The sequence below is a fragment of the Leishmania panamensis genome (assembly GCF_000755165.1).
Source record: "Leishmania panamensis strain MHOM/PA/94/PSC-1 chromosome 32 sequence".
Taxonomy (NCBI): domain Eukaryota; phylum Euglenozoa; class Kinetoplastea; order Trypanosomatida; family Trypanosomatidae; genus Leishmania; species Leishmania panamensis.
Genome location: NC_025879.1, coordinates 1,382,783 through 1,410,282, shown reverse-complemented (window position 1 = coordinate 1,410,282; position 27,500 = coordinate 1,382,783). Strand labels below are relative to the sequence as shown.

Below are 27,500 nucleotides of genomic sequence, written 5' to 3'. Positions count from 1 at the left end.
CGCTGTCACAGCTGAACAACACACAACAAAGGAAAAAAAAACAGAAAAAGAGGTCAAGTAGTTGCTAAGACAGCGCACTGGCTTTGAGAGAAATGGTACAGCAACGCCTAGAGAGGGACTTAAATCCCGAAAAGTTGCTTCTGCAAAGCTCTAGAGCGGACGCACAAAGCGCACAAGAGGCATATTGCACTGAGGAAGTCGCCAGCCGTCTCCGTCAGTTGCAGAGGCAACATTGCCCTGTTAGAGGGTGATGACAAGATCCTTAGTGTGTGGTACTGCTGGGGTGGTAAGCTCGCTAGCATGAGCTGAGACTAATGGGCATGGTTGAACTCCGCAATCGTAGCCGTTTGTTTGCTCAGCGGGGTGAGCTGTTCAGCTTTGACGGCTGCGTGCCGCATTGCTCTGGCTTGCAGCCGCAGGAGCCGACAGAACAGCCCTCAGCTGCTGAACGAGCCTCTGGTTCTCCGTCGCCTGCTGATCGCCGCCTGCGAGTGAGCTACCTGGCTCATCTTCCAGTCGTGCTCGCACGTCGCGCAGCACCAGCTGCAAGCTCATAGACTCCATCGCCACGCCAACGTGCGCCTGCTGGAGAGTCTCACGCTCATATCGCTGAAGCAAGTAGAGGGAGGCAGCACTTTGTACCCGACTCTTGAGCTCCGTGACGTACATCCTGCTTGTCTTGAGACGGCTGTAGGACGGAGACCACACCTGCTCTGCCGCCTCCTTCTCCGCCATAGCCACGGCGAGCTGTGCCTCTGCCTCGTTTAACCGCTCTGTGAGATGGAGCAGCTTTTCCTCCACAAAGGCGTCCGATGAAGACGGCTTCCCGTGCTCCTCCGCGTTCTCGCGCTCAGTCTCTTCCCCATCTACCTCACCTTCCTTTTGCTCCTGCAGAGCTTGGTGTGCGATGAGATGCAGTACTGGGTGAATCGCTGGGGCAGAGGTAACTGTGGCTCCTGGCGCTGGAGTCACCTCCTGCAACGCAGGCTGCGCGGGTTCGTTCAGCTGAGACTCATTTTCAGGAGCGGTGAGTGCAGATACCTCAGCTGATACAGACAATGCCTCTTCAGGGGGCTGCATAGTGCCACTGTGCTGCAGGCCACTCGTCTCGGCTGCAGTCCCGTTATCGGACGAATGGGCACCGCTGACAGAAGCATCGACATGAGATGAGTGAGCCGCGACGTGCCTCATTCTGTAGTTAGACTCATAGGCGGAGTACGGATTGACGTGCTGGTGCATGTCCGTCGCACGCACGTGCACGACTGGCAAAGCTGTAGCCGACGGAGATGACACCGACCCTTGCGACCCGTTTGCTGCATACGCCGCAGAGTCCATCGCTGCCGTCAAATCAGCTGCCCCATTGCCCATCGAGGCGTACCCCAACCGGTGTAACCAGCGATCTGAGTAACATGCCAGCGCAGGAAGGACATGCGGTGTGTAACGAAAAACCTCATCAATGGCGACTGACTCCAGAAGTTGCACAAGGCGGTGATTGGGTCTCCGCATGAGGACCGACCTGCCGGACGACGGAGCGGCGTGGAGGGATTCGAGAAAGGGCTGAAGGGCCAGTTCCGTTTCAGCGGCGCTGGGGATCGAGCGGAGGAACGTGTAGAGAGTCGCCGTGGTGTCACATAGGTCCGCGGCGATGGTCACATTCTGCTGGCTGGTAGCTTTCAAGTGAAGCACTGGTAGGGATGTCATGATACTATGTCTATGTGGTCCACCAGGGAAAGGATGAGAAATGAGAGGCGGTGATTCGACAACGCCGTCCCCCCACCCCTCTCAGGGTGTGTGAGTGTGTGTGTGTCTGCAGTAGTGCGCCGACGAGCACCACAGGTGGTGGCACGCCTCGGCAGGCGGTCCTACGACTCGAGCTTGTGCGCTGCTGTACCGCAAAAAAAAAGGGAAACGTTAGCACACTTTGCGCACACGTGACAACCATTCGATACGAGGCAAACCTCTGCGTCTCTCTCACGTGGCTCAGAGGGAGTGAAGAACAACGCCACGGCAAGGGAAAGGAGGGAGGGAGGGAGATGGTGACCCAGAGGAGGGAAGAAGGGGAAAGGTAAGGGGAAGGGGAACAGAACACGGCAGCTTGATCCGGCAATACACAGACTTGGAGAAGTGCTGAAGTAAAGCAAAAGCGCACACACACACACACACACACGAAGACACACAGTGCCTCTATCTGTCTTTTTTCTTCCCTCTCCGGCCTCGGTAACGGCTGCTATGCAGAGGGTGGGGGCGGCCAACAGGCTCCCCGTTCCCGCGAAAAAGGGATCTCATGAAACAGTACACACACGTGTACATCGCACGGCATGCCTTGCGTCACCAATACACACACACACACCACGCATACGCATGTACACGGCGCGTTGCATCAGAGAATGTTGCCCCCCGGAGCTTCTCCCTCGATAACCCCTGACCGGTGCAGTGGGACTTCTGCGCCACGCGGGATGTGCTGCAGCTCCTCTGACTCGGTGCGAGGAGCTAAGTAGAGGTCAATGTACTTGGTGAGAAGCCTCACCCACGCGTCACGCTCCGCCGGCGACGACGCCGCCAGCACAAGTTGCTCCTGCCCTCCGTTAGGCGTGTAGTAATCCACAGCAAAGTACGTCTTGCTCGGGTCCCTCGCCTCTGGGCAGTCGTCAGGTAAGATGAGCGGCCAGCACACGGCAGCCTTCTTAAAGCGGCTGCCTCGGCTGTTGTACGTCTCGATCCAGAAGTCGGCGTGCCCTAGTGGACGACGGGGGTTCTGGCGGTACTCCGCTTCAGACGTATACCACGAGATCCCAGCGCTATCCGACACAACGATATAGTGAGGCACGAAAGAGGCACTGACGCCGCCGAACAGGCTACTGCTCCGCACCAAGTGAAGCAGCACGCCTTCCTTATGTGTGGCGGCACTGGGGAGGATAACTCGTGGGGGGGAGGCCGACGGGGACACCGCCGACGGGCTAGGGTGCCGATCGGGTGAGGTGGCGGTGGTGGAGCCTATGGAGAGACACGACGCATTCTCTATCCACATGGCGGCGCTGTCCTCTCTCTGTGGACCGGCTGAAGATGTAGCCGCAGCGGGTGCAGTCGCTGGCGCCCCACGAGACTTGCCGTGCGATACCCGAGTGGAGGCTTCCCGTGCGGCACGACTTTTCTCCAACTGCGCTTCCAACAAGCGGTGCTCCTCCTGAGTGGCGAGCAGAAGTGCCTCAGCCCTCCTCTCGAGCACCGCCTTCATGGCACTGGTGGCTTCACTTAGGCGGTGCTACAGGAGGTATGAGGAAGATGCGGCTGCGGGTACGAATGGCCTAGGCAAAGGATGAGTTGACTGTTGGCTCGAGACTCTCAACTGCTGCAACACCAACGCAGTCCCTCAAAAAACCGGCACTTGCGAGGTGGGGAAAGAGAGAGCGAGAGCGCGATTAAAGAAAAGCACACACAAGAGCCACCGGGAAGAGAACGCATAAGAAAGAGGAGGGTAGGGGTCGTAAAGGCAGAGGACATTGACTTGCTCGCTTGCCTGCTGCGTGCGCTTGGGTCCAACACAGCCTGTGTGCCGTGCTACGATCTCCTATCCAACTACGGAGTAGCACCTCCGCCAAGCGCTTGCTCAAGCACGTCGCCACCGCCACAGCCTTGTGCAGTACGCCGCAGAGCGCCATCACTGGCGCTAGTGACGACATGCAACAACGATGTGAGCGAGGACATGCCTGTGGGCGTTGGTGACTGACAAACCGTTTCCTCCACCTTCGCCGTCACCTCCACCGGTTCACCGCGTATGGGCGTGGGCATGCTTACGCGTGCGTTTGCCGTTTCATTCATTGCTTTTAAAGGGAAACAAAGGAGTCGGAATTCGGGCCCACACGTGCTGCTGCATCAAACAAGGCCGAAGTGCACCGCGCACTGGCTATGCCCACTCACTCACTCACTCGAGAAAGAGAGGCAGAGCCAATGCGCTTACATGCACATGCACACGGCTGTCCTACGCGTATCTTATGAAAGTAAGAGGGGAACTACACAAAACAAAAACCACATCAAAGAGGACATGACACACGAAAAAGCACGCACAGGAAAAACACGCCAGCGATGCCGCTGTTTGCACCTCGTCCCGCGCAGTCCACCCACGCATTACTGCAACTAGCTGAGGGTAAACTGGGTTGCCGTCGCGCGCGGCAGTGGTAACATCTGTGCATCTGCGCCTCGTACGTGTTTCGATCTCAGCTGCGCTGCTTCGATGCAAGCCTGAGAGAGCTGGCACATACACACACAGTCGAATACATGCTACCACACGACGAGCGTGGGAAAGACGAGGCGGCAACAAAAGAAGTAGATCAGTGCAAGCAAGAGATCCGCCGTGCATAAGTCCTCTCTGGCCTCGCGCAGGGCTAGTCAGTCTTCTACATCTCCATTATGTACTTCTCGGTGCCAGGGATCGACACAGTTCCGGCGTAGTGGTGCTTTGCCATGGCACCCGGCTTGTTCCAGGTGTACCACTCCATCTCCTTTGCGTACTTATCCTGCGCCCACTGTGGCATTGGGATGCCGGGGAAGTAGAAGGCACACTGCATGCACTGGTACCAGTCCATGTTGCCGAGCATCAACAGAGCCATGAGAGCACTTGGGATGCCCATGACCAGGTTACGCACCATGATGAGGCCGGCACGATTATCAAAGCGACCGTACTGAATGAAGCTGGACCACATACGACCACCCCAGCCACCGCACATTGTGACGGGGTAGAAGTTGTTGTACGGGGCCATCCAGCTAACACGGTTCCAGTTGATGCCCATGAAGTCACCCGCGAAGAAGCGGGCAGGGAAAGAGGCCTTCGGTGGCGCCATTTGTGCTCTGTCCGGGTGGGGTGGGGAAGGGGGGTCTGTGGGGATGAAGTGCGAATATCAAAGGGAAACTTCTACGCAACTTATGCTTGCCTAAAGAACACCCATATACCTTAGCAGCGACGAGATTGAGGCGGTAGCTGTCGCCGTAGTAGTGGAAGGGAGCGAGGGGAAGAGATGGCAGTGAGAGGCGTGGAGCCATACATGGGGAGGTGGTGGGTGCCGCGTGCGTGAAAAGGGGAGAGCTCATGCATACCGTGAGAAAGAGCGAGGGAAAATGAGAGGAGGCGGGAAACATAAGCGTTTGCTTCATTCTGCATCCATGGCAGAGAAGGATGAGATTAATCTCATCGGTGAAGAGAAGAAGCATGACGAGGAGAGCCAACGCAACACAGCTGTCGTGTAGGTCAGCTCGTGCTTTGGGGCAGTGGCACCATATTCGATGCCTTTCGTATACAAGAAAATAGTAGTGATTGGGGAAGGGGAAAGGAGAGACACGCTGACCGCTTTGCCTTGCCTTGGCTTCGCATCCGTATGTATGCAGTCGATTCATCAAAACAGTTTCACCGTAGACGCAATGACCTGGCCTCGCCCGTTGCGTCGGGGGTACCACCACCCTCCCAAGGAGGGAGCGTAAGGTGTCCGAAACAGAAAGAAGGACAGCGCACAAGTCAGCAAAGCAGCGTGCGGCCAATGCTCAGGAGCGCTGCTTCCGTCTCCTCTTCCACCTCGGCCTTTCTCTCGCGGAGCGCCTCCAAGGTGCTGCGAAGGTAGTTGACCTCAGCTACTTCTACAGGGGAGTCCACGCCACAGATGCAATCTTGCAGAAGCTGTGGCGCGGCGGAAGTGTCACTGACGCTCAAACACGACTGTTCAGCTTTCCCTCTAGTACTTTCCACGCGCTGCTTGACCTCCTGCGTGTAGGCGTCTTGCTCGTGCTTGTACTGCCGCAGTAGCTCACAAACAATGGTGTCTGTCGCGTCTTGTTGCATGGGTGCACTGGTTGCCGCCGCTGTGTCTCTTGTTGAATCATGCTCAGCTAAAGCAAAATGAAGTAGGCACCGCAGTAACTCTCGATGCTTCTCCTGTATTGTGCGACGCGCCAACACTTCTTCATCATTCATCTGCTCCGCTTCTTCGTGCAACTCCTCCAGTGCCATGCGCAGCATTCGTGTCTCGCGTTCAAGGTGCCGCCGCTGCGCCCTCACGTAGTGAATACGGTCTCGTGTGGCATCATCGCTCTGCTCGCTTCGACGCAGCAGAGATTCGCTCATCTGGCGCGTGTGCCTGCGCAGGGGAGAGCGGGGAACAGCTAAGCGTCGCTGATTAACTCACTCACTAGTTGGAGTTGTGGTAAAGGAGTTAGAAGTGAGAAAGGCAAGAGATGCGGTGAAAAAGAGGGTGCGGGGGAGAGAAAGAGAGAGGGGGGGCAGGGTGAACTTACTCGTAAATAAATCGCTGCAGACACAGTACGCCTAGCTTGCGCAGCCCACTGCACTCCTTTAAGAACAAGAGCACACCCTATCCCCTCCTGAGAAGTGCGAGGCTCGCCCATAAAGTCACTCGCAACGATAGAGAACGGGGAGGATCCACCACACGGGTAGAAGAGCGTAAGGTTCTTTCTCTGTTGCTGCTGTTCGCCCCCCCCCCCGCCTCTGAGGGATGACTCCTCATACGCCAATCAGAGGCGGCGCCGCGTGCGTTTAGGCTGGCAAAGAAACAAAGCAGCGTCGGAAGGTGCTGAGATAAAGCATCAGAATGCGTACAGCACACATCGAAGCATACCTGCGAGAGAGGGGGAGAAGAGGGCCATGGTAGTACACAGACACAAGCACAAAGAGAGAGACATGCACACACACAAGGTGCGCGGGTGCAGATGGGGAAGACGCTCACGCACGCTGACTACTACACAGCAAAACAAGAGCAAGGAAGGGGGGAGGACCAAGACAGGAAAAGAGCCCATAGGTAGTAGAGCAGGCAACCTCCCCCTCCTCGACACAGACACGTGTGGGTATCTCGTGCAAGTGTACATGCGCCGACTCGCCTACACGGAAGATCTGCCCATAATACGTGGGGAACACAACGGAGGAGGAACACGAAATCACAGCCACATAGGCGGCAGTGGGCGCACGAGAAACACACTACTGCACACCTGCACCTGGTTGATTCACTGAAAAAATATCGTTGGCATCATCGGCCTCATCCTCGTAGGAGACGGCGCCGACCTGCGTGCGGTTGCGACGGCGGTTGATCTTCCTTAGGATAGTGTTGCCAACATCATAAAAGAGACTTGAGGCTGCGGCGATGGGTGCGCTCAGCGGCGCTGTCGATTCGCCCACCGCATGGACGGAGATGTGTAACGATATGTAGTACGACGCCATCACGACCAGGCACAAGAAGAAGAACTGGAAACCGGACAGGAGCTGGTGCGTCGAGTCTTCGCTGCCTACGGACGCCGCAACGCCAGCGGCTGACTGTCCAGACATCGCCGGTACAGCAAGCACTAATATGTTGTATCACTGAGAGTGGTGAGAGAGGGGGGATAAGAAGATGGGGTGAATGAAGCGTGTTCGTCTGTGTGCGGTTGCTCTACAGTGCAGGGAGGTGCCACAGAGCGAGCAACAGCAGCACCGAATACCTCAAGGGCAGAGGAAAAGAGAGAGAGAAATGCCCGGAGAGAGGAAAACTGGAGAAATGGTAGAAAAAGGAGCACAGATAAGAGGAGTGCCTCCCACTCCGCCGTGTACCTTTACACTTGATTGTAGCGACGGGTATGCGTGCAATGACATCCACTGAATTGAAGTGGAATAGCGCCCCCACTCGACACAGAAAATTCGCGCAGCGCCAGTGCACACAGCCGGCCCACAGATCCTAATGTCGACCACAGCAAGACGCCGTTGGGGATGGTGTGCAGACAAGGGGAGGGACATCTTACCCATAAAGGCAAGGTAAAGGCCGCGGTCGCCCCAACGGAGCCCCCTCTATCTGCCTCGCCGGTCTCGCAACGTGGGCACCCGCACGGCTCATCATTGCGTGCACAGTCGAGTGCGCCTGTGACAATCGTGTGTCTTTCACGCGCAGTGAGGGGCAGCGAAAAAGTGGTGGCAATAGAACGAGACAGAAAGGATTAGGGGATGGCTGGGCGTCCATCCATGGGCAGAGATACCTACTGGACACTCAGAGAGACTCGAACGGCACGCTCATAGCTGAGTTCGACGTCGCCGCCACTCCAGGTAGTTCGTGTCGCGCAACCAGTCCGCCCTTCGGTCCCCTGCCTCCGTGCCGGGCAAAGAAGGGCGGTCATCGAGGTCCGGTAGGTACGCCGCTCCTCGAGTCGGCACAGTCTGCGCCGTGTCGATAGCCTCATACTCCTCCTCTGCGAGCTCGAGCACCTTGTCCGAGCGCCGCACATTCGCGGCACCGGTACCGACCTTCAATGCAGACACATCGGCGTTATCCACGAACAGATCCGCCCAGAGTCGAACAGAAGCGCTGTCCTTGCAGGTACGACGACGCACATAAAGTAGCGCGTCCCGCAGCGCGACACGCCACTCCTCCAGCGCAACAAGATGCTTGGATCTCTCTGGCATATCGGAGGGTACATCGAGGCGCGCGGTGAAGTCGATGACGGACGAGGCTGAGTCACAGGATGAGGAGTGGTGCGTGTACTCGACCTCGGCCACGACGCCAGCCGTCTCCACCTCGGCCAAGACAGCAGGGTGAAGAGCAGCACCGGCAGCAACAGGTGGTGATTCCGCGCTCTCCTTTGTCTGAGGTGTAGAGGAAATCCTGGACGATGGAAGGAGCGACTCGGCAGCCACGCCGACCCACACGTAGAACCGGTTAGACAGCTTCCCGGAGGGTGGGGCGGAGAGTAGATGATTCTCAGCTGCCTTCTCCACTGCTGCGAGAAAGCCGTGTGTCTCGGTCTCCATATCAATCGCAGAACCCTCCACATTGAGCTGCCCTCGCTGTTGCAGCGCCAACTGCCTCCGATGCAATCGCAGTTGCCTGCGCAGGATGCGAGACTCGACGTGCTTAAGCAGCAGTAGCTCACATAGGGCCTTGGTGGAGAGGGTCAAATGCGGTAGAGATCTGCGCAGAGCAGCCAGGACATCCACGTGGCACACCGCGCTGCTGATTTGGCAGTCGACTGGTAGAGCTGAGGCAGCAGCAACGACGTTGGTGTCGGGGGCTGGTGCGACAGACAATGTGGAGACGTGCCCTGCTGGTACCCCCACGTGAAGGATCCTCGGAGCTGTGGCAGACGCGTCTCCCCGCCTCGCAAAATAGCCTCGCTCCATGTCCTTTACAAACTGAAGGGTGGCCGGTGTCACTGCCGAGACGACGTGGCTGTCTGGGTGTGTCCACCAACAGCACGACTGTGGCGGTACACTCGCGGCGGCGGAGCGGCCACCGCCATGCTGATGCTCCTGAGACTGTGGTACCGGTGTTACGCGCAAGCACACCACAAAGCCACCGTCACTGCCCGTCCGCATCGGGTCCGTTCGCCACGCCGCCTGGGCAACAGAAGTGCGGAGTTCCAGGCTATACTGCTCCGCATCTTGCCCCACAGGACCGTCCTCGATAGCAACCCATGTGCTGAGACCTGGTCGGCCCTGGCGGCATAATAGTTGCAGCAATGAGGCAGCCTCCGAGCATGCCACGCACGCTTCCATTATAGGTGAGTCTAGCGGGACGCACTCTACGCTTACTGCTCGCCTCGCATGCCGTGCAGTCGCCGCACTGCCCTTGGCCCCCTCCCCCTCCGCTCTGCATGACTCACATGACAGCGACAACCCGTCACCCTCTTTGAGGATGCGCTGCAAGACAGCACACACAACAGCCTCGTTCTCAATTACGTTGGCGCTCTGAGTGGCGTAGATGACCCAACCACCGCTGTCCGCTCTTACGGCGCGTATGGCCGCGTAGAGTTGCTTCTGCAGCTTCGAGAAGTTGGCGCTGGCCCTCTGGCAGCGTTCCACGAAGGTGTTCGGTGGCGCCCCTGAAACGAAGCTCGAAGCGCTGCGGCGAGACGACAATGATGTGCCCACTTCAAATGGTGCGAGATCAGCGTCTGCGTCGACTGCCTCCTCCTCGCCACCGGCGAGCCAGCCCCGGGGACGAACGCCGTCTTGCGATGTTGCCGGCACGCACACTACAACTCGACTGAGGGGGCGCGAAACTCTCGGTGCTGGCCCGCCTTCCGCAAAGCTGCCACGTGGGGGTGTAAATGAACGCTCCCTCGCGTTCGGCAAAGGAGTTTGGAGATACACTACGTTCGGGTACCGGTCCATCACTGCTACAGCAGACTCGTGACACAGGAATGACGCAAGATGGGCTTGACGACGTTGGGACCGCGAACCTTCGCGATTTCCTTTCGCCTGGTTCCCTAAGGTCACGGTGCGGCGTGTGAAAGATATCTCCTCCACGGCGATCACCACCCGCGCCAAGCGGTCCACCGCAGCCGGGTCACTCGACTCTGCCTGCGCAACTCTGAACAGATACTGTGCGATTTCCGAGTGGTATGTGCAGGTCGTCTCGTCTCGGTCATTCGCTTGGCAGAGAACAACTTCGTAGGGCTGTGATGCGCCTTCCTTGGCGGACACGGCGGCAGCTGCAAGCCGTACACTCAGCAACGACACCGCGACTGACACGTCGTCCACGTTGAGCATAGTGCTGCTGGCCACCTGGCGCTGCAGCCAGTACATATGAGCAAGACTTGGCGGCTGCGTTGGTGGGCTGGGCGCTGGATCTGCCACGGCAGGCGAAAATGCAGCTACTCCGTCGCTCGCTGCTGCTGACTCTCTCGTGTCATTCGTCAGAGACACAGGCTGGCCTGCGGCTGGAAAGTGCGAAGAGTCCGCCTCTGCATAGGGCGCAGCGTCCAACATCATTGCCCCGAGTACATCGGCGCTGGCGATGAGGTTGCCTGATGCAGCACTGGAAAGCAACTCTGCTTGATCACAAAGGGCGCCGGGCGCCTCCTTAAGAGCCTGCGCAGGTGATGCATCACCGTCACCAATGGCTTGAGCATCAGCATCACTGTGAGGCATCGGTGGCTTCCATCGTGACGTTGAGCTGGAGAAGCGGACATGGAGTGGTGCGCCAAACGCTTGGGTGGGTGGAAGGGGAACAGCATAGAGGCATGGGTCAAACGGTGTCGGCGTGAAGACAGGTAACGGGTGGAGTTCACCTGCGAAACCCGTCGAGCCATCCTTCGCGGTGCCGCGATTGAGGTGGGTGGACACCGTACTGTGCGCCTCAAGTTGATCTCGCATTGTAAGCCGCGCCAGTGGCAAGACACTGTTCACCAAGAAGAGAGGCCGCGAAGGTCGCAGCATGGTGTCCACAAACGCGTATCGTTCTGACTTGTCGATGATGCCCTGCTCTGTGTAGAAGTCACCGAAGAACTCGCGCTGCGCGTCGCGCATTTCGCGACGGCGCTCCTCGTCAGACTGGGGGAGCGGCGGCATCTGCGCCCCATCCACCTCCTCATCTGCTGCAGTCGCTAGTTCCACAAAGAAGTTCTGCGCTAAGTCCAGCGTGGACTCGCGCACCTCCGCCATCTCGTCTTCCTCCTCCTCTGCTAGATAGCGATCTGCCGCCTCGTCTGTAGCGAACGTGATGGGCTCCGATGCAGTGCCGCTGTCTCGATCGCTCGGGTCGGGCACCAGTCGAATAGGGGTCGCATCTCGCCATGCACCGTGAAGCAGCTCCCTCTTCTCCTCATTCGAGAAGTTCTTCATGTTGCCCCACCCACGCCGCACGTTAGGGGTGGGCAGCCCTTGCAAGCTTCGCGGCAGGCGCTGCCTGGCACGGTGGCCGACCACTCGATGAGTGAAGGATAACATGGCCTGTGCGTGGTATTGGCGACTGCACACGGGGCATGTGCAAGGGTATTCTGCTCACGTGGTCGCGCGCTTACGTGTGGCAATGTGGATGTCGCGGCCTCATCCCCGCCTCGTTAAAGTCGTGCGCACAGTAAACACGCACAGGCACGCAGGGAGAAAGAGGCGGTGAAGAGACGGCGAAGAGACAGAGAGGAGACAGAGATGGTATGGAAGGGAAGCGGGAAGAAGTGGAGGTGAGCGATCGAAGTTGTGTGCCAGGATCAGCCAGCCAGATGCACCCCAGCCAGCGGACTGGGGTGCATGGGAGGCAGAGAAGCGGCAGTGGGTGTAAGTGGAACTTGGTGCCAGCAAATGCCTCACGTCTCGCACACCCTCTCTATAAGCAGAAGAAGGGGTACTCTAAGCTGTCTTTCTATCGCCCCCAGAGGGAGCACCTCGTTACGCAAGACTGCGCAGGCAAACAGCTCTGTTCCGCGGACTGGGAGGATTGGTAAGACATGGAAGCAGCCGGCGTCCTCGAAAGAGAAAAGGTGATTGTGAGGGTGAGTGACAATGTGCTACCATCGACGCACTAGGCTGGACGGATTGCGCGGAGACAACGCTGCCGCGGCGACAGTAGGGGATGCCGTCGAAGATACGTGTTACAGTGTCTCTCGCAACGGCCCGTACACAGAGCCACAGGGGTTGCATAAGCCTGACGCATTACGCCCTGTCGCCTGCCCCGCCTGTCAAGTGTCACTGTAGTGCTCCTTCACTGATCTGTGCAATGTCCATTCAACTGTGCTTGCAGTACTTTTCCTGGGGGAAGGGGCTCGGAAACTTAGGTGTCAGCAATCCGTGGAGACGCACACGCAGTGCACAACGTCTCACTGGTGCTTGGCTCTACCTCCTTTTTCCCACTCTTCAGGAGTGCGCGCCATGCCAGCACACGCACAGACACACGCAAGCGCCTGGGCATCCCACAGCGGATCGTGCCACTGCGGAGCCGACAAGAGCGCCGCCGCCGTCGCGTCACTGCTTGCAGCTTTCTCCAGTGCCGTCATCAGCGATGGCGGCTTCTTAGGGGACGAGGCAAAGCCAGCTGCCGTGAAGAGAGGGTGTCGCGTGGCATCCACTACCGCTGCCCCCAGAGGCGAGAGCAGCAGCCGTATCGGCGGTGATGATGTCCGATGCGCAGATCCCAATGCAGCAGCAGCAGCAGCAGCCCTGTCAGGTAGCTGTTTCGACCCAGAAGCCTGAGAGCCTTTTGAAAGACCTCGCCGTGAGAGGTGGCATGGCAGGGGTGTCCCAGTGAGCGCCAGCCCCAGCGTGCGGTGAAGGACAGGGGCGTCGCTGCTGCCGTACACGTACACCTTCGCGCGAAAGCACGGCGGTGCGTCTTCGTTTCTGTCGCCGTTGCATTGCGGTGAATGCTTGAGACCGCGCCACAGCAGATGTATCTGCTCTGCCAGATCCTCCATTGTGGAACTCTCCTTGAAGTTAAGAGTCGAAGACGTCGGCACCAGCGCCGACGCTGCCTGGACGTCATCGGAGTCGTGCGCTGTACCACCAGTCGAGCTTCTCGCATGACGCCCTGCATTGACGTAAATACCGTCGCGGTGTGCATTGCGCACCTCAATCAAGCTTGTCTCCACACACGTCGCGCAGCCCGTGAGCCATCTGTACCACGCAGCAGGGCTCTCAAAGCTGCGGTGCAGGAGGCCCTGCAGTAGTCGTGGGTGGTGGTACGAGAGAGACGCAAGCGGCTTGTAGCCTTGCTTGCCTTTGCTGTAGGCGCGCAAGCCACGAATGTGCTTCGATGCCTCGATAAAGTCGCGCGACTCTACCGGGGCGGCATAGAGCAGCTCGAGTGCCTCACGGTTGAACCGGTGGATGTTGGGAATCCCGAAGGGGTCCAGCCCCTTGAAGAACCGGACAGTGCTCAGTCGTATCTGCAACTCCCTCATCGCCAGCTTCTCAGCATCTATGGTGAGATCGGCTGCCGGCAGCGGTAACGTACTCTCGTCCTCGATCATTAAAAGGTCATTCGAGTCGTTCAGCACCTCCGCCGAGGCGTCAGTGGAATCGTGTGACAACTCGTCGTCACGGGGAGTCAAAAATGTAGGAGAACGTTTTTCCTCTCCCGCGGTTCTCTTCCGTTCTTCCCGTAGAGTTCGGCGAAGACCGGAGAATGACTCCATGGCCCAGCGCGCTTCCGTCTCGAGCGGGGCCCGCAGCTCCTCCAGGGCCGCTCCTTGCACGAGACCTTGCTGAATTTTTGGCAGGAGAAGGTGGCCACATGGGAGCGGTTCTGCCACCCGCATCACCTCCCTCGGGCTCAACTCGAGCACCGTCGGTGCACTCCCAAGGTCGGTGAGCGTGTGAGGCGGCAGCTGAACTCGACTACTCTCGGGCCTGCCTGCCCAGGCAACGACCTCGCTAGCATAGGGCGGGCACGGTGACGGCAGCCCTACTCGCGCAAATGGAACCAAGGCTAGTGAGCGCACATAAGAGTTGCCGTTGAACTTGATGTACTCCAGATCAAGCGCATAGCTGTACGGCGGTGGGAGCTTGGCGCCGAGGAGTACGCGGCACGTCGTGAGCATGCATACAGGATGCAGCACCCACTAGAAGCAGCGATGACGGCTCAATAGCTCTCCCTGAGTCCCCTCACTTTTCTATTGAGTTACGTATGTGCGTGTGGGTGTGAGCGCGCGCGATTGGAGACGAATTCGGTGAGGAAAAAGAGAGGTGCCGCTTTGAGTAAGAATGAGTCAGAGGGGAGGGGAAACAGGATGGGGGGAGGCGGGGAAAGAGAAAGGCGAACCGCTAGCAGCAGTCCTAACAATGTGAACGCTGGCCTGTCGGCCACCTCCGTTACCCTTCTCTTCCAGCCCTCACTTATGTCTGGTTGAAGCCACCCCAGCTGGGTTTCTTCCCATAGGAGACAGACGAAAAGAAGGCATGCCACTCGCCGATGTACCTCACACAGTAGCTCGTTGCCATCGGATGTCTCTGCCGGCGCCTCGCTGTCAGCTGGCAGTTCGCTGCCGCTGCACTCAGACTCTCGTTTTTTGTCGTCGAGCGAAGCGTACGACAGTTGGGGCAGCTCACATGGTGCCACTGCCTGGGTGCAGTGGCGCAACGCGTCAAATCGAGGGAAGAAGATAAGAGACACAAAACAGAACTCGTGTGTACATGTCCGGAGCCCTGTATGTGCATGCACGGCACCTCCTCCTCCTCCTCCCTCTGTCTGTCACCCTGTCGAACCATCGGGTGGGGGAGGGGAGGGGGGCTGTTCGACATCGATACAAACCCTCGCATAAGACCAACGAAGTGACAAGTGCTCAAACGCAGCTGCCACACGCGCACAGGCACAACAAGCAGAGAGACGCACAGAGAGAGAGAGTCCCACTTCCGTCAGTCAACCAACAGGCTCCTGCACAACGGCGATAAGAAATTCGTCGCTGCACCGAATTATGATCTCATGCAGAAGCGTGCGAACGCGAATGATCTCTACAGGGCTCTCCTGGATCGGTGGCGGCGTAGCAGCAATGCATTTCCTACCTTCCAGTTTGGCGGCGGACTGAGCGACAGTGCCGTGAGACTTGACAGGGGTGAACAGCATTGCCGCCTGTCGCGCAAGATCGGCCGCCATGGCTGCGTAGGACTGGGCCAGTGACCTGTCAAGGTTTTGGAAGCTGTCGCGTATGGGCAACCCTTCCGACGTGCACACCACCACACCCAGAACGCCCTTGGTATATGTAATGTGCTCGATGAAGCCCTCAATCTTCTCCGTAGACATGATGTAGGCAGGAGTGGGCTGCACAGTGGATAGGAGAAGAAGCGACACGGCACAGGCACTTGCAGGAGGAGCTGCCAAAGGTACCGCGGATGGAAGTCGCAGAGCACGGACAGAGCACCGCAGTGAAGAGGAGAGGGTGGAGTAGCTCGAGATGGAGTACGCGATCTCGGGAATGCACGTGCCGAACACACGCCGAGAACGCTGTAGAGAACCCCGTTTGTACCTGTGCTACTTCACCCGAGAAGATGAAGAAGGGGGGAAGGGCAACGCACACACGTGTGCGCAGAGTAGGGGGGGGATCAGAGTTGGATGAGAATAAGGCGAAAACAGAGGAGGTAAAGCTGAAGCAGAAAGAAGTTGCAACATGGGTATTGGACTCGCCAAAGTTTTGAAGAAATTGAAAGGCAAAAAACGGTGACCTACAGGCATACGGTGGACCCACCAGGCTGTCCCTGCAGAACTCCCTGACGCCCCTTTTACTTGAAGTGCTTGAGAGCATGAGGAGCAGAGCGGGAGGAGAATAGGTGAATTGCCAAGCATAACCCTCTCCCGCTCTGTTGCTTCTCTCACTTGTAGCGCATTCACAACGCCTTGCAGGGTACCGCTGCAGGAGAAGCTACAGCAATTGTTGATTCTGCGGCGCACCGTGACTCCAGTGTGGATTAGCAGTGTGGGGGTGTCAAGCAGACAAAACGAGTAAGCAGAAATGAGTAGGCTCCCGTAAGAACTGGTCGAGCATGGCAGCACCACACCGAACGTTGGAATGGGAGGAAATGCACGAACAAGAGGATAGGAAAGCGGCGTGGGGCAGGTGTGGGGAATGTGGAGTGGTGCAGAGTCCGACGGCACCCTGACAACTTGCCTGTTCAGCTCTCTTACTAGCCGATGACCTCACCTCCCTTGTCACTCTCCCCCCCCCTCACACGCCATTCAATATCACTCCAGCGTACGCGCTCGCAAACGCTCGGCGAGCACTACGAGTGGCACATCGTCGTCAGTCGACGCACCAAAGCGATCTGGCGCGTGACGTTTGGGCAGTCGCGCGACCGGTGCCCGTCGCTGGTGCTGCGACAAGAATGCGTGAAAGAGGAGCGGCGATCCAGTGGGAGAAGAAGACATAGCACGGTTGCTGCTACTTTTACTGCTACTCCTACTGCTATCGCTCGGCTCGATACGTCGCCTACGCGCCATTCCCCACGGCGCGAGAGGCGCGCCATGTCGGCGCCTCGCACACACAGCAGACGAAGCACAGGAGCCACGCCTATGGTGCTCAGCGCACAACTCTGGGGCGACGCAGGGCTCGTGATCGTCACCGTCGCTGCAGAGCGAGGGCGTGGCGCCAGGCTTGCTTTGAATCATGGCGACAGCACGCTGAAGCGCCTGCACGTAGTAGTGCAGCGGGTGCCTCACGAAATCAGCTGGGCAGCCACGTAGTGGGCCGGGCAGCAGTGTCGGTTGTCCTCTCCGATGCCTGTGTGGCCCGCCATTCCTGGTGCACTCTGCGACTGACTTCGCTGTCGGGCGATGTGAGGCGACAGCAGCAGCAGCAGCAGCTCTCCGCTGCTTAGTAGAGAGACGTGAGATGCCCGGCATCGGAGTCACCGAGCTCTGAAGGCGATGCACCCAATCCATAAAGAAGGCAAGAAAGTACTGCATCCACTTCTTGAGGGATGCAACAACGTGTGGCCGCACGGTACTCATCGAGATCAGCGAGGGGGCCGGGACTAGTTCATGAGCGGCCCAGGTACCATGGAGGCGGTCGAAGTTAGATGTAACGAGGCGTAGCAGCACGGCGCACACGCACTCGACCCGGAACACAGCAGAAGCCTCAGGAAAACTGCTCGTTGTGCTGATTGCCGCCTGTGGATCCTGCACGAGAGGCCACAGTGCTACCGAGAGCACCGCAAGTGCTGCCGTAGCAGTAGTGGCCCGCACGCGCAAACGCTCGTCTTCCCTTGGCCCCGCTACTATAGATGCCCGCTGAGATCCTGAAGCAGCCGCGGTTTCGGGCCCTGTGTCGCATTCCGCCGCTGCACTCCTGAGCAGCCTCAGCTCCTTTGAGAAAGCGGGGCACCGCTGCAAGGAAGCCACTTCTGCACTGTCACTCAGGAAAAGTTCGCTGCGCAGGTGCGCGGCGACGTTGGAGGGCAGCCAGAGAAGCAGCTTGTCGCTCATCTGAGTCACTGTGGCACCCTCCCTGCGAACAAGCAGTATGGGGTTGTGGCAGGCAGCATCTTGGGTGGAGCAGCACTGTAGCACATCGACAAACTGACTGAGAGTGTCTGTTGAGAACATGACTACCAGCGCTCACTACGTGTTCGCGTGTGTGCGTACGTGTATGCCTATCCTGTGGAAATCGCTCTTGTAGCCCTGAACTGGGTGAGCATGCCAATCGAGCTGTTGGGTCTGGTTCGTCATGTAAATTTCTGTTTACTGTCCACAGAAGGGTAAAGATGATGAAAGGGGAAAGACGGAGATGCACAGAGAGAGGGAGGTAGAAATGTTCTTGGAACTAGAGAAGGGGAAGGAGCATGGTAATCAGTGCTAACCTGCAAATATGTCAGCGGTATGTCCGTGCGATGCGCACAGTTGCAGAAGCAAACGCCCTTTTACAGAGCACCAAAGAGAGACAGCGGCGTATGCCTTCACAATGCCTGCCGGCGCGCGTTACCGGTCCCCTCTTCAGGCAGTCCGTGTAAGCACAGCCCAAGGTAATGTGTTGCACCGTCTCAACGCCAAAACACACGCTGGGCGTTTGTCGTCACCGAGGCGGCAAGAGGCCATGGCATAGATGCGACATGCTTTGTTCTTTCTCTAGGGAAAGGGGGATCAGCGTAATGTGGCCACATATGCACGTGTACCAGACGAAACAGGTGGCTTACCGTTACGCGACAAGCGAAAACACGTCGGCACACGAGACTTGCGGCGAATAGAAGAAATCAAACACACAACAACAAAAGGAAGCCCCCAAGAGACAAAAATTTAAAGAAAACGTGTTTCTTATGGGACCGCATTCTGCCACGCCGCATCAGCTACACCCCCACTCTGCGCACCAGCCAGTCGCAAGCCCACCGCGGGGGGGCCAGCCAAGCAGTCGTAGACACGCTGCACAGCAATGGGCCGACCCAGCCACCGGAGCACCGCCCCTACTGCAAACTCTACCCCCACCCAGCCTCGCAGGTCGCCTCTTAGCTGCGCCAATCATGCTGATAGCCACTTGGTTCATCTCTCAGGCTAGTTCATCATTGGAGTAGAATGTGAAACTTAGGGTGATGGCATGAAGAAGCGGAAGGCGTGGCGTTGGTGGTAAGGGTATGCACCGCCATATACCGCACACCTAGCGCACCAATCACTCCCCCTGCATGCACCACGTGAATTGGGGAGCAAGGGAGGGAGAAAGGGTCAAGGGTCGATCGAATCCAAATAAGAGACAAATGGGCCTCCCATGCAAAGCAGGACCTCATTTGAGGTGGTCATGCGGTGGTGTGTCGTGCACGATGTCGTGCATCCTCCCCCTAAATCACCCACACAGAGCTGCGCCAACGCAATCGAAGAGGGAACGAGGCGCTGTCTGTAGGGCCCTCATAAACTGACAGAGCGACTGTAGAAAAGGGTCGCAGACTTGCAGGAGAGGGGACAGGGGCCAACAACGAAGTAAGATGCGTACGTGGACAAGTCCCTCTGTACTGGCAGAGAGAAGATCGAGGGAATCGAATCGACAAGCACCTCTTACAACTCGGTCACCTTCAGGATCACCTGAGTTGATTTTCCGCCCCGGCCCCACGCCTTCGTCGCGCGCACGCACACCCATCACACAGCGGGTTGACCCCGGGCGCATACACATCACACAACGAGAGAGCGACTTCGCCAGCAATGGAGAGCGCACGCCAAGATCGAAACGCTGTCGGCAACAAGACGAGTAAGAGAGGCGAAGAGGACGACACATGCAGCTCACAGAGAGAGAGAGAGATCCCGAGAGAGTGCGCGCACGCACGCATGACAACAACGTGTACAGTACCCGAGCGCAGAAATAAAGATGACGCGTCTGGGTAATGACAGAAGGGAACGCTCAAAAAAAAAAAGAGGAGAAAATAGGCAGACACGCATGTCCACGGAGTTACTGTAGGCACACGTGGGGGGAGGGAGGGACGAGAAACAGAGAGACCCGCATGCTGAAAGATAACACAGACAAAATGAAAGGTCTAAGTCAGGGATGAACAAAGAGAGAAACGAAAAGGGGGCGGCCAAATCGAGAAAAATAGCCAGAGAGAGAGAGAGAGAAAACAAAGGCCACTGTCATTACTAACAGTAGAGGTATCGCTAAGAAAAGCGAGCAGAGAAGGGGGGAAGAGGCAGAGGCAGAGGCAGAGAGAAGCTTCACCTGCGAAAGAAATGGTGTTTGCTCTGGCGCTTCTCTCCCGCCATGGCGTGGAAACGACGCGAATAGAAAACATAAATGCACTAAAATTTAAAGAAAAAGGGGGGATAGGGAGATTTGGAAGTGGAGTGAAAACACGATAACGCTGAGAAACAAACACTACAAGGAGTAGTACATCTGGCGATGTAGTTTCGCGCTTTTGAGGGAGACATCCACGAGGAGACGTGCAGTTTGTGAACCGAGCTCAGTTGCTTCTTCATGTAGGTCAGGAGTGGGTATCACATTCAGCTTCCTCCCTCACATCCACGCGAACAATCCTGAAGTAATGGGAAAAGATCGAAACCCCCCTGAAGGAAAGGGGAGCGAAAAGGTGAGAGAAACGAAGAGGGCTTTGTGTGTTCCGCATAATTGTTAAGGAGCGCCTCGCGTGCCACAACGGTGCGTGGTGAATATGTAGTGTATAAGGTTTTCCATAGAGAGCAACAACGGAGCACTCAGAAAAAAAGTCAAAGGCAAACACACATGACAGAGCCCAAGAGGATCGCTACACCATCCCACCCACAAAGAGAAGCTGGCCACTCCGCTTTCTTCCAGTTTTTCGGGTACACGTAAATTCGGGCACACACAGTGATGCAGCTCCTGCTGCAGGGGGGGGGTGGAGAGAGATGACAATACTTTCGTGTCTCATGTTTCCCTGAGGTACTGTCACTTCACGTTCCCTAAAGCAGCCCGCCTTTTTCTGCTCTCTTGCCGCCTCCCGCCCCACACATCACACACACACACACACACACACAAAAGTGACCGCACAGGAGCGAGCGCTGCTGTCGTCTGCTGAGAGAGCGCCAGACGTGTGAGGAAATCGCACACGCCGTGCGAATCCCAAAAGCAATAAAAAAAAAGGAGGAAAAAAAAGCAAAAAGAGCCCCAGAAGAGAAAAAACCGGGATGACTTAGCGGGTCCGGTGAGGGGGCGAGAAGCGAGCGACATAACCTCGCTCAGACATCAAACACTGTGCCAGCACTACAACCACAGAGAACGAGTCGAAATTCGTTGGCGCCACTTCATTCGGCCAACGAGCCAACCAGGAAACGGACGTACACCGCTGCCGCAGGTCCACACGTGGCTCTGTGTTGCGCCACGGCCGCATCCTGCGCGTCCAGGGAGAGCCGTCCTGCCGTCGAATCGGGCCATGCGGGTCGGGGGTCCTCCTCGTCCTTCCCCGTCCACAACGCGGATACGTGCGGCGCGATCGGCGCCAGACGGACTTGGCTGGACTGCGCGCCTCGGTCCGCGCGGGCGTCTGTCGTGCGGGTAGCATGGGTGTGGTCCAGGCACGTGCCGGCCGCAGGTGAGGGCACTCACAGACCCCGCGCCCCCGCCTGTGCGCCATGCCTCGCCCCCTCCCCTCGTCGCTTCAAGCGGCGGCGTGCCGTACTGTGGTGTGGCGACGCTCTACATGGGGAGCCTGGAGAACTCGATGGCGCGCTGCGGGGCGTTCTCGTCATGCCTCCGGCGCCTGTGCGGCATCGGCCCGGCCGGGCGGATGGGAGCGGTGCCACCAACGCCGCACGCATGCACTTCGGCGTTGAGTCGTACGGATCGCCTCGTCCAGCGTTTGCTGAGCCGTTGACCCGATTCGTGCTGGGCTGATACGAGTCTGGCCATCACCGCAAGCCTCTGCGGCACAGCGCCAGCCCAGAGCTGGCCGCCGACACCAAGAGTCCGCACAGCCGCACGCGAGGCCATGCCGCAGGCCTCTGGCTTCCCCAGAAAGAGTGGGGCACTGGACACTGGTGCCACGTGCCGAGGCGGCACAGGACATCATCGGAGGCAAGAGAGGAAACGCGAAAAAGGGGGGTGAAAGGGGAGGAAGAGCAACAATCGATCGTTTGACACCTTTCTTCTTTGCAAGGTCCCCCCTCCCCCCTGTCACTCAAGCGGTCGGCGAAGGGAAGTGGGGAGGGGGGAAGAGAGTGCGCAAACCAAAGAACGTAAAGGAGGAAATCTCTCGCTCGTGAGAGAAGAGAGCGACGTGGGGGCCAAAGGAACGCCGGCATGCGGACGAAAACACGCGTAAAAAGAACAAAGGTTCACAAAGAAGGTAGAGAAGGGAAAGGGGAGGCAGAGAGAAAGCTCGAGCGGTGCAGTGTGTCTGACACACGAGGGCTACTTCAGAAAGCCGATGCGTGCACAAACTCTACAGCACAATATAAGGTAATCGCTGATGCATGCGTATAGAGAGAGGGGGAGGGGGTGTAGTGCAGAAGAAATGCCCAAGAAAAGAGCAACGGAAACAAAGGCAAAGAAGATATGGTCGTGTGGTCAGAGGGTGGGGAGAAGAAACGATAGTGAATGCGGTATAGCATAAGAGAAGCGTACGACGTCTAGAAGGATATAAGCCGGAAGGGAAAAAAAAAAGGCCGGAGACACTTTCGAATTCCCAGAAAGGCAGGCAGGAGCACGCATCGCTTACCAACAGAGAGAGGGGGAGAAGGAAGATGGCAAAGCAGCTGCAGTACGCCTCCGGGGTAAGGTGATGACGCACTGCCTGGCTTCTGCCCTCACACGACGCGTATCGGCGCTCAGAGACAGCTTGCAGGAAGCACCTAACGCATGAAGCCCTGCGCCAACACAGAGTTGCTGTCGAGGATCCCGTTGATGGCCGGAGAAGAGGCAAAGGAGCTAGAAGACTGGGTCAGCATGGCGTTTACCGGCATCTGGTACCCAAGCGGCGAACCCATCAACCCACTTACAGACTGGCTGTAATCAACGCCCAGTGGCGTCACCAAGGTCTGATCAGGTGATCCGAGGTAGTTGCTGGCTTTGGTGGCCTGCAGAGGGACCAGGTGCTTTCGCTCCTGACCCCACATGTACATCACACCCTCGTAGCGAACCAGCGCGCCAGGCGGCGGCTGTGTAGTAGTCAGGATCAGAAGCCTCTGGTTGGCGGTGGCAGTTGGCTGTCCGTGCATCTGCTGCTGCAGCGGCTGAGGAGTGGCGCCAGTGAAGGAGGGAACGTCAGCGGCGGCGGTGTAACACACTGGAGTCAGCAGGTGCTGAGGAGCGCAATCTGTTGCCGTCTGCAGCGGCGGTCGAGAAAAAGTGGTGGTGTCGTGGCCGCTGGGCCTCATGCTTGGTACTGCGTCGCGCTTGCAATGCGTCAGATCAACGGTTTCTGGCTGAAGCACCGGCTCCCCCACTATTTGCATCATCAGCACAACAGGGTGAATGAAGTGGCACAGTGCGCCGCGAGCGCACTTTTCGCGTTCGAAGTGCTTACATATGCGCAGTGGCGAAGAGGATGGTAGCCGCAGCGCCTCCTGTCCTCCGACGGTCGCGTACACCATCTCGGAGGGGAGCGCCTGCGTTGCATTCTGCGACATACCACCGCGGGCGTTGCCCTCTCCTTTCACGTAGACGACGTAGCCGCTGGGCAGACGCGGGTAGGCCGCCTCCAGAAGTGAGGCGACCGGGGTAGACCAGTGTACCTGGAAGGAGTGCACCACTGCTGTTCCGTGTCCCTCCGTATCTTTGGGCAAAGCAGCGTCCGGCACGAGGCTCAGCTCGTCCGGCCTGCAGTGGATAAAGTCACACTCCGACCCGTGACGACATGTCGCGCCACTGCAGAACATCTTACACAGACAGGAAGAGAAAACGAGCTTGTCGTGGTTGCGGTGGAGGTAGTTACGGCTGCCGAGCGTGGTCTGGATGTACTCAGCCGGGATGGAGAGCATCATGTGCTTGTCAGGCGTGAGAACGTTGAAATTTTCCGTGGCAAGACCACTGCCAATCTTTTCGAACGTGTGAGAAACGGTGGTGTGGCGGCCAACGTGCGGGGTTGTGGGTTCGCTCATGACGCCTTGCTTGTCGCAAGATGAGTTGGATGGGGTGGCGCAACCAGGGTTGGGGCCAATGCTGCCGCTGCTGCTGTCACTGCTTCTCGTCTGCGCATTTGGCGAGGACGCGTCGTACGGGTACTCACTTTCGGATATGGGGAAGGCGTTTACCAAGCATGTAGGCGACTCCCACTCCATCATAGTGTCAGCGTCTCCCTTGTGGCGTAGCACTCGCAAGAGGTCCTCGCTGAGGTTCAGAGAATCGCTGCCCGCGAGATAGCCCTCCGTCTTTTCGGCGGTGCCGGGGGTAGTGGGAGTGACAGAACGCTCCGACGCGGGCACCTCGGTGACGGTCGGGTCAGCGACATCGTACTTGGTGGAGAGCAGCTTCAGCAGCGCCTTAACATCCGCCTCCTCGGGGGCCGGCAGGTTGGCGTCTGTGTCATCACAGCCAAGGGCGTTCTTGTCCGAGTACGTCCACGACCACGTAGGCGCAGTGGCACCGCTGTAACTAGCAACGATGCTCGCGTCACTGTCACGTGTGTCAGGAAAATCGGCGAACATATTGATGCACAGAGAAGAACGACAACTTTTCTGTGTGTCTAAGCGAATGCCAATGTCGATTGCGTCCTCGTGTGTTCTTCTCTTGATGGATTCAGTGAGATGGATCAACATCAATTGGCGGATGAGTCGGAGTTCGGTAATACCCCCCCTCGATGCGATAGAGCTTAATCTGCGCGCAAGAACGAAGGAAAGGAAATTGTTGGACCCTCACAGGAGGCACAACACGCGCATAGATGCAGACGAGAAGGGGGGAAGGGAAGGGAAGGGGAGGAACAGTCGCGGAAGCGCGGTAAAGGGAAGTGGAAAAGACACACACACAAGTGCGAAGAAAAGGGGGAAAAGCGAAGACGTGACTAAAACGAGAAAGTGGCACAGAGAGAGAGGGGGGGAGGGGGAGATGAAAGCACAGAAAAGGGAAAAAATGGAGAGGACACGGGTGAAGGGGGGAGGGGTGTGAGCCGTGAAGAAACAAAGGTGAACAAAGACACAACACACAAAGAACGCGGAGGAAACGAGAGGGAACACGAAGGGAGACCCTTCAGAGGGAGCAGGCACTTTCGTACGCACAGGCAAGCACGAAGGTAGAGTGAAAGAGTGAGAGGGGGTGGGGAAAGCGAGCGGAGCAGCAGAGAACTCAAAAGTGGAGAAAAGGTGAAGGAAAAGCAGCCGCTATGTCACAGAATGTCTACATATATAATCGTATGTGTAATCAGGAAAACAGTGCTTCGGTATCGTGTATGGGGTACTCAAATAGGCGCGAGCGATTCAAGATGTGAAAACTTTAGACAGAGAAAGAGAGAAAGAAAGAAAGAGAGAGAGAGCACAAAATACAAGAAAAGCTGAATGAATGAGTCAATCGCCTGGTTATATGCGTGAAAGGTGGCACACAGTGTGGTATTGACTTCTCCCCTCCTTTGGCCACAATCAAAGTCGGACGTGTCCCCTGTTTTCCCTTTGCCGTTCGTTTGGGGGTTGTGGTGGTGGTGGCTGGACTAAAAAAAAAAAAGCAAAGCGCTCGACCACCCCCACCACCTCTCACTGTGCGTCGTTACGGCAGTGAGAGGTGAAATACAGTAGGAGACAGCGTTAGGAGAGAAAGAAAGACACACACACACACACACACACTCACAGAGGAGCAGAGGAGGAGAGGAGATGGGGTAGGCTGGCAGAGGAGCGGCAGCAGGAGTGGGCGTTAGTGAAGAGATACACAAAAAAGGAGAGATGTATATGAAGGAGGAGAGAGAGTGTTTGGACTGACGGAAGAGCTGATTAAGACAGTAAAAAGGGGGATAAGCGTGGTGGCTGTAGTAAAGAAACGAAAGAGCGAAGTGAGCGAGAAAAGGAAAGACAGCAAACAATGAAAAAACCGAAGAGAGAAAGGAGAGTAGCGATAAGTGGCGAGTCGACAGACACCCATACCTACACAAGAAAAGCACGGGAGATACAGAAGGGCCGATGGATCGCTGAGAAGGCGAAAAACAAAAACCTGAAAAAAAAAACACTAGAAATGAAAAAAAAAAGAAGAACAGGAGGAGAATAGGGAAAGACGAGATGAGAGTTCGTACAAAGAGAGCCGAAGACACGACACGAACAGAAAATAAGTCCGTTTTGCTTCTCTTGTTCACAAGACAGCAGAGAGAGAATCGTGGGCAGACCCACACACACACACACACGCAGGATGCACGAATTCCTAGTGCTTCTCGTTCGTGAGAGAACGCGCGTCAGGGGGAGGGGGGAGAGTGTGTGCGCAGAAGGGGGATACTTTCGCCGATTCGCAGATGCTTGAATTGGTCTCACCAGAGAAACAAGACGAAGAACAGGGAAAGAGAGTGAGAGGTGGGGAGGTCGGAAACGCCTGATCTTGGGAATAGTGTGGCACCCGTACACGCAAGCACCGAGTCACCCCGCACACGGCGGTAAGACAGAGATATCAGTATGGAGAAGCAGAGCACGAATCAAACGAAAAGGGCGACTTTGGGCAGGAAAGATGAGTGAGGTCCCGGAGTCGGTGAAGCAGCGATACTGGTGGGTGAATGGCAGCGTTAGCCGTAGTAAATGAAAAAGAACAAAGAGTAGAAAAAGATGCAAAGAAGCGGGTAGTTAATGGGGAACCTGATGACCGTCACCTGCGCCACGTTGCTGCGGTAACACTTTTCGCTTATGCTCGCTTCTCGATGCAGAGGAGCTCAGTCACTCCTGATCTGAAGCAGACTTGTGTTACTCTGCCTTTCCTAACGCCTGTGCAGTCGTGCTGCTGCGTGTGTACGTGTGTGTGTATGTGCAACGAGAGGGGGAGAGGAGAGGATCGCGCTTTGCGTGTGGTTCTTTGAGAGAAAGCGAGCGAGCGTGTGTGGAGGGTGACAAGGCGATGCATCACCGTAAGAAGGGAAAGAATTGTGGTCGTAGCGAAAAGGGGAACGAAGAGTAGAGAAAACCCCAGAGGGTGGGCATGGACAAGGATAGGGGTAGCAAACCGTGGTAGCGGAGAGGCAAAGTAGTGGCCTTGTCGCTCATTTTCATATTTCGCAACCTATCAAGAGACGCGCAACACGACCTCACGTCGTCAGGTACTGACAACACCCCCAGCTGAGTAAGTGTCTCCACAAATGCGGTGTGCGTGGAGAAGGGGAGAGGCCGCATGCTGTTGAGTACCAACCCCTACCAACGTCCACCTAAAGGACTTGTCTTCTCGGCTAGATTTCGCTATCCCCCCCCCTTCACTATGAAAAACCCCCTCCTGCATGGTTGCCATTTTTGCGTATCGCTCTTCTTGCAGGAACGCACGCTGCGATCCCTCAGGGAGAGAGAAAGAAGGGAAAGGAGAACCAATGAATGGGTGGAAGAGTGACGTCCGCTACACTGCTCCGTAAGGGGTGAGCCCAAGAGAAGCGAGAACGGATATACACACACGCACACACAGGCACAAAGCGCAAATGAGAGGAGACGCAGTAGAGGGTCTTCAGGAATGTTACGCATTTTCCTACCGCACAGCGGCGGCTAACACAAGAAGAAGCACACAAGAAGACAAAGACACGACATTATGAAATAGGGGATGGCCAATAGCGGTAAGCCCTTCGCCAGTCCTTCTCTCCAAGCGCACACACACACAGAGAGGCCACCCGAGCAGCAGAAAAGGAAGGTGCGAAATAAAAACAAAGACGTCTTTCCACATCATCTTACACCACCACCTTCACAATAAATTCCCCGCACCGCGTGCATTGTCAGCGTTAACACTCGCCCTCTGACCTT

The 27,500-nt window shown here is 57.1% G+C and overlaps 10 protein-coding genes across 10 annotated transcripts, besides 2 other annotated features; all 10 read right to left on the bottom strand.

Annotated features, from left to right (window-relative positions):
• Positions 1–372: 372 nt before the first annotated feature.
• On the bottom strand, positions 373–1,335 carry LPMP_323780 (hypothetical protein; the record flags this gene model as incomplete). The annotated part of the gene is made up of 1 exon (XM_010703758.1): positions 373–1,335. One exon carries the CDS (start codon positions 1,333–1,335, stop codon positions 373–375), a length of 963 nt encoding a protein of 320 aa, XP_010702060.1.
• A 1,045-nt stretch (positions 1,336–2,380) lies between these two features.
• Positions 2,381–3,235, bottom strand: LPMP_323770 (hypothetical protein; the record flags this gene model as incomplete). Its single annotated transcript, XM_010703757.1, has 1 exon — positions 2,381–3,235. One exon carries the CDS (start codon positions 3,233–3,235, stop codon positions 2,381–2,383), a length of 855 nt encoding a protein of 284 aa, XP_010702059.1.
• Positions 3,236–4,394: 1,159 nt separating this feature from the next.
• Positions 4,395–4,838, bottom strand: LPMP_323760 (hypothetical protein; the record flags this gene model as incomplete). Its single annotated transcript, XM_010703756.1, has 1 exon — positions 4,395–4,838. The coding sequence occupies one exon, from the start codon at positions 4,836–4,838 to the stop codon at positions 4,395–4,397; it is 444 nt and encodes a 147-aa protein (XP_010702058.1).
• Positions 4,839–5,506: 668 nt separating this feature from the next.
• LPMP_323750 (hypothetical protein) lies at positions 5,507–6,109 on the bottom strand (the record flags this gene model as incomplete). Its single annotated transcript, XM_010703755.1, has 1 exon — positions 5,507–6,109. One exon carries the CDS (start codon positions 6,107–6,109, stop codon positions 5,507–5,509), a length of 603 nt encoding a protein of 200 aa, XP_010702057.1.
• An 867-nt stretch (positions 6,110–6,976) lies between these two features.
• Positions 6,977–7,321, bottom strand: LPMP_323740 (hypothetical protein; the record flags this gene model as incomplete). The annotated part of the gene is made up of 1 exon (XM_010703754.1): positions 6,977–7,321. The coding sequence occupies one exon, from the start codon at positions 7,319–7,321 to the stop codon at positions 6,977–6,979; it is 345 nt and encodes a 114-aa protein (XP_010702056.1).
• A 714-nt stretch (positions 7,322–8,035) lies between these two features.
• LPMP_323730 (hypothetical protein) lies at positions 8,036–11,689 on the bottom strand (the record flags this gene model as incomplete). The annotated part of the gene is made up of 1 exon (XM_010703753.1): positions 8,036–11,689. One exon carries the CDS (start codon positions 11,687–11,689, stop codon positions 8,036–8,038), a length of 3,654 nt encoding a protein of 1,217 aa, XP_010702055.1.
• Positions 11,690–12,555: 866 nt separating this feature from the next.
• LPMP_323720 (hypothetical protein) lies at positions 12,556–14,274 on the bottom strand (the record flags this gene model as incomplete). The annotated part of the gene is made up of 1 exon (XM_010703752.1): positions 12,556–14,274. One exon carries the CDS (start codon positions 14,272–14,274, stop codon positions 12,556–12,558), a length of 1,719 nt encoding a protein of 572 aa, XP_010702054.1.
• Positions 14,275–15,092: 818 nt separating this feature from the next.
• Positions 15,093–15,473, bottom strand: LPMP_323710 (dynein light chain-related protein, putative; the record flags this gene model as incomplete). Its single annotated transcript, XM_010703751.1, has 1 exon — positions 15,093–15,473. The coding sequence occupies one exon, from the start codon at positions 15,471–15,473 to the stop codon at positions 15,093–15,095; it is 381 nt and encodes a 126-aa protein (XP_010702053.1).
• Positions 15,474–16,409: 936 nt separating this feature from the next.
• On the bottom strand, positions 16,410–17,768 carry LPMP_323700 (hypothetical protein; the record flags this gene model as incomplete). Its single annotated transcript, XM_010703750.1, has 1 exon — positions 16,410–17,768. The coding sequence occupies one exon, from the start codon at positions 17,766–17,768 to the stop codon at positions 16,410–16,412; it is 1,359 nt and encodes a 452-aa protein (XP_010702052.1).
• Positions 17,769–18,487: 719 nt separating this feature from the next.
• Positions 18,488–18,715: a repeat region.
• Positions 18,716–20,921: 2,206 nt separating this feature from the next.
• Positions 20,922–21,664: a repeat region.
• Positions 21,665–22,457: 793 nt separating this feature from the next.
• LPMP_323690 (hypothetical protein) lies at positions 22,458–24,362 on the bottom strand (the record flags this gene model as incomplete). The annotated part of the gene is made up of 1 exon (XM_010703749.1): positions 22,458–24,362. The coding sequence occupies one exon, from the start codon at positions 24,360–24,362 to the stop codon at positions 22,458–22,460; it is 1,905 nt and encodes a 634-aa protein (XP_010702051.1).
• Between the last annotated feature and the right edge of the window lie 3,138 nt (positions 24,363–27,500).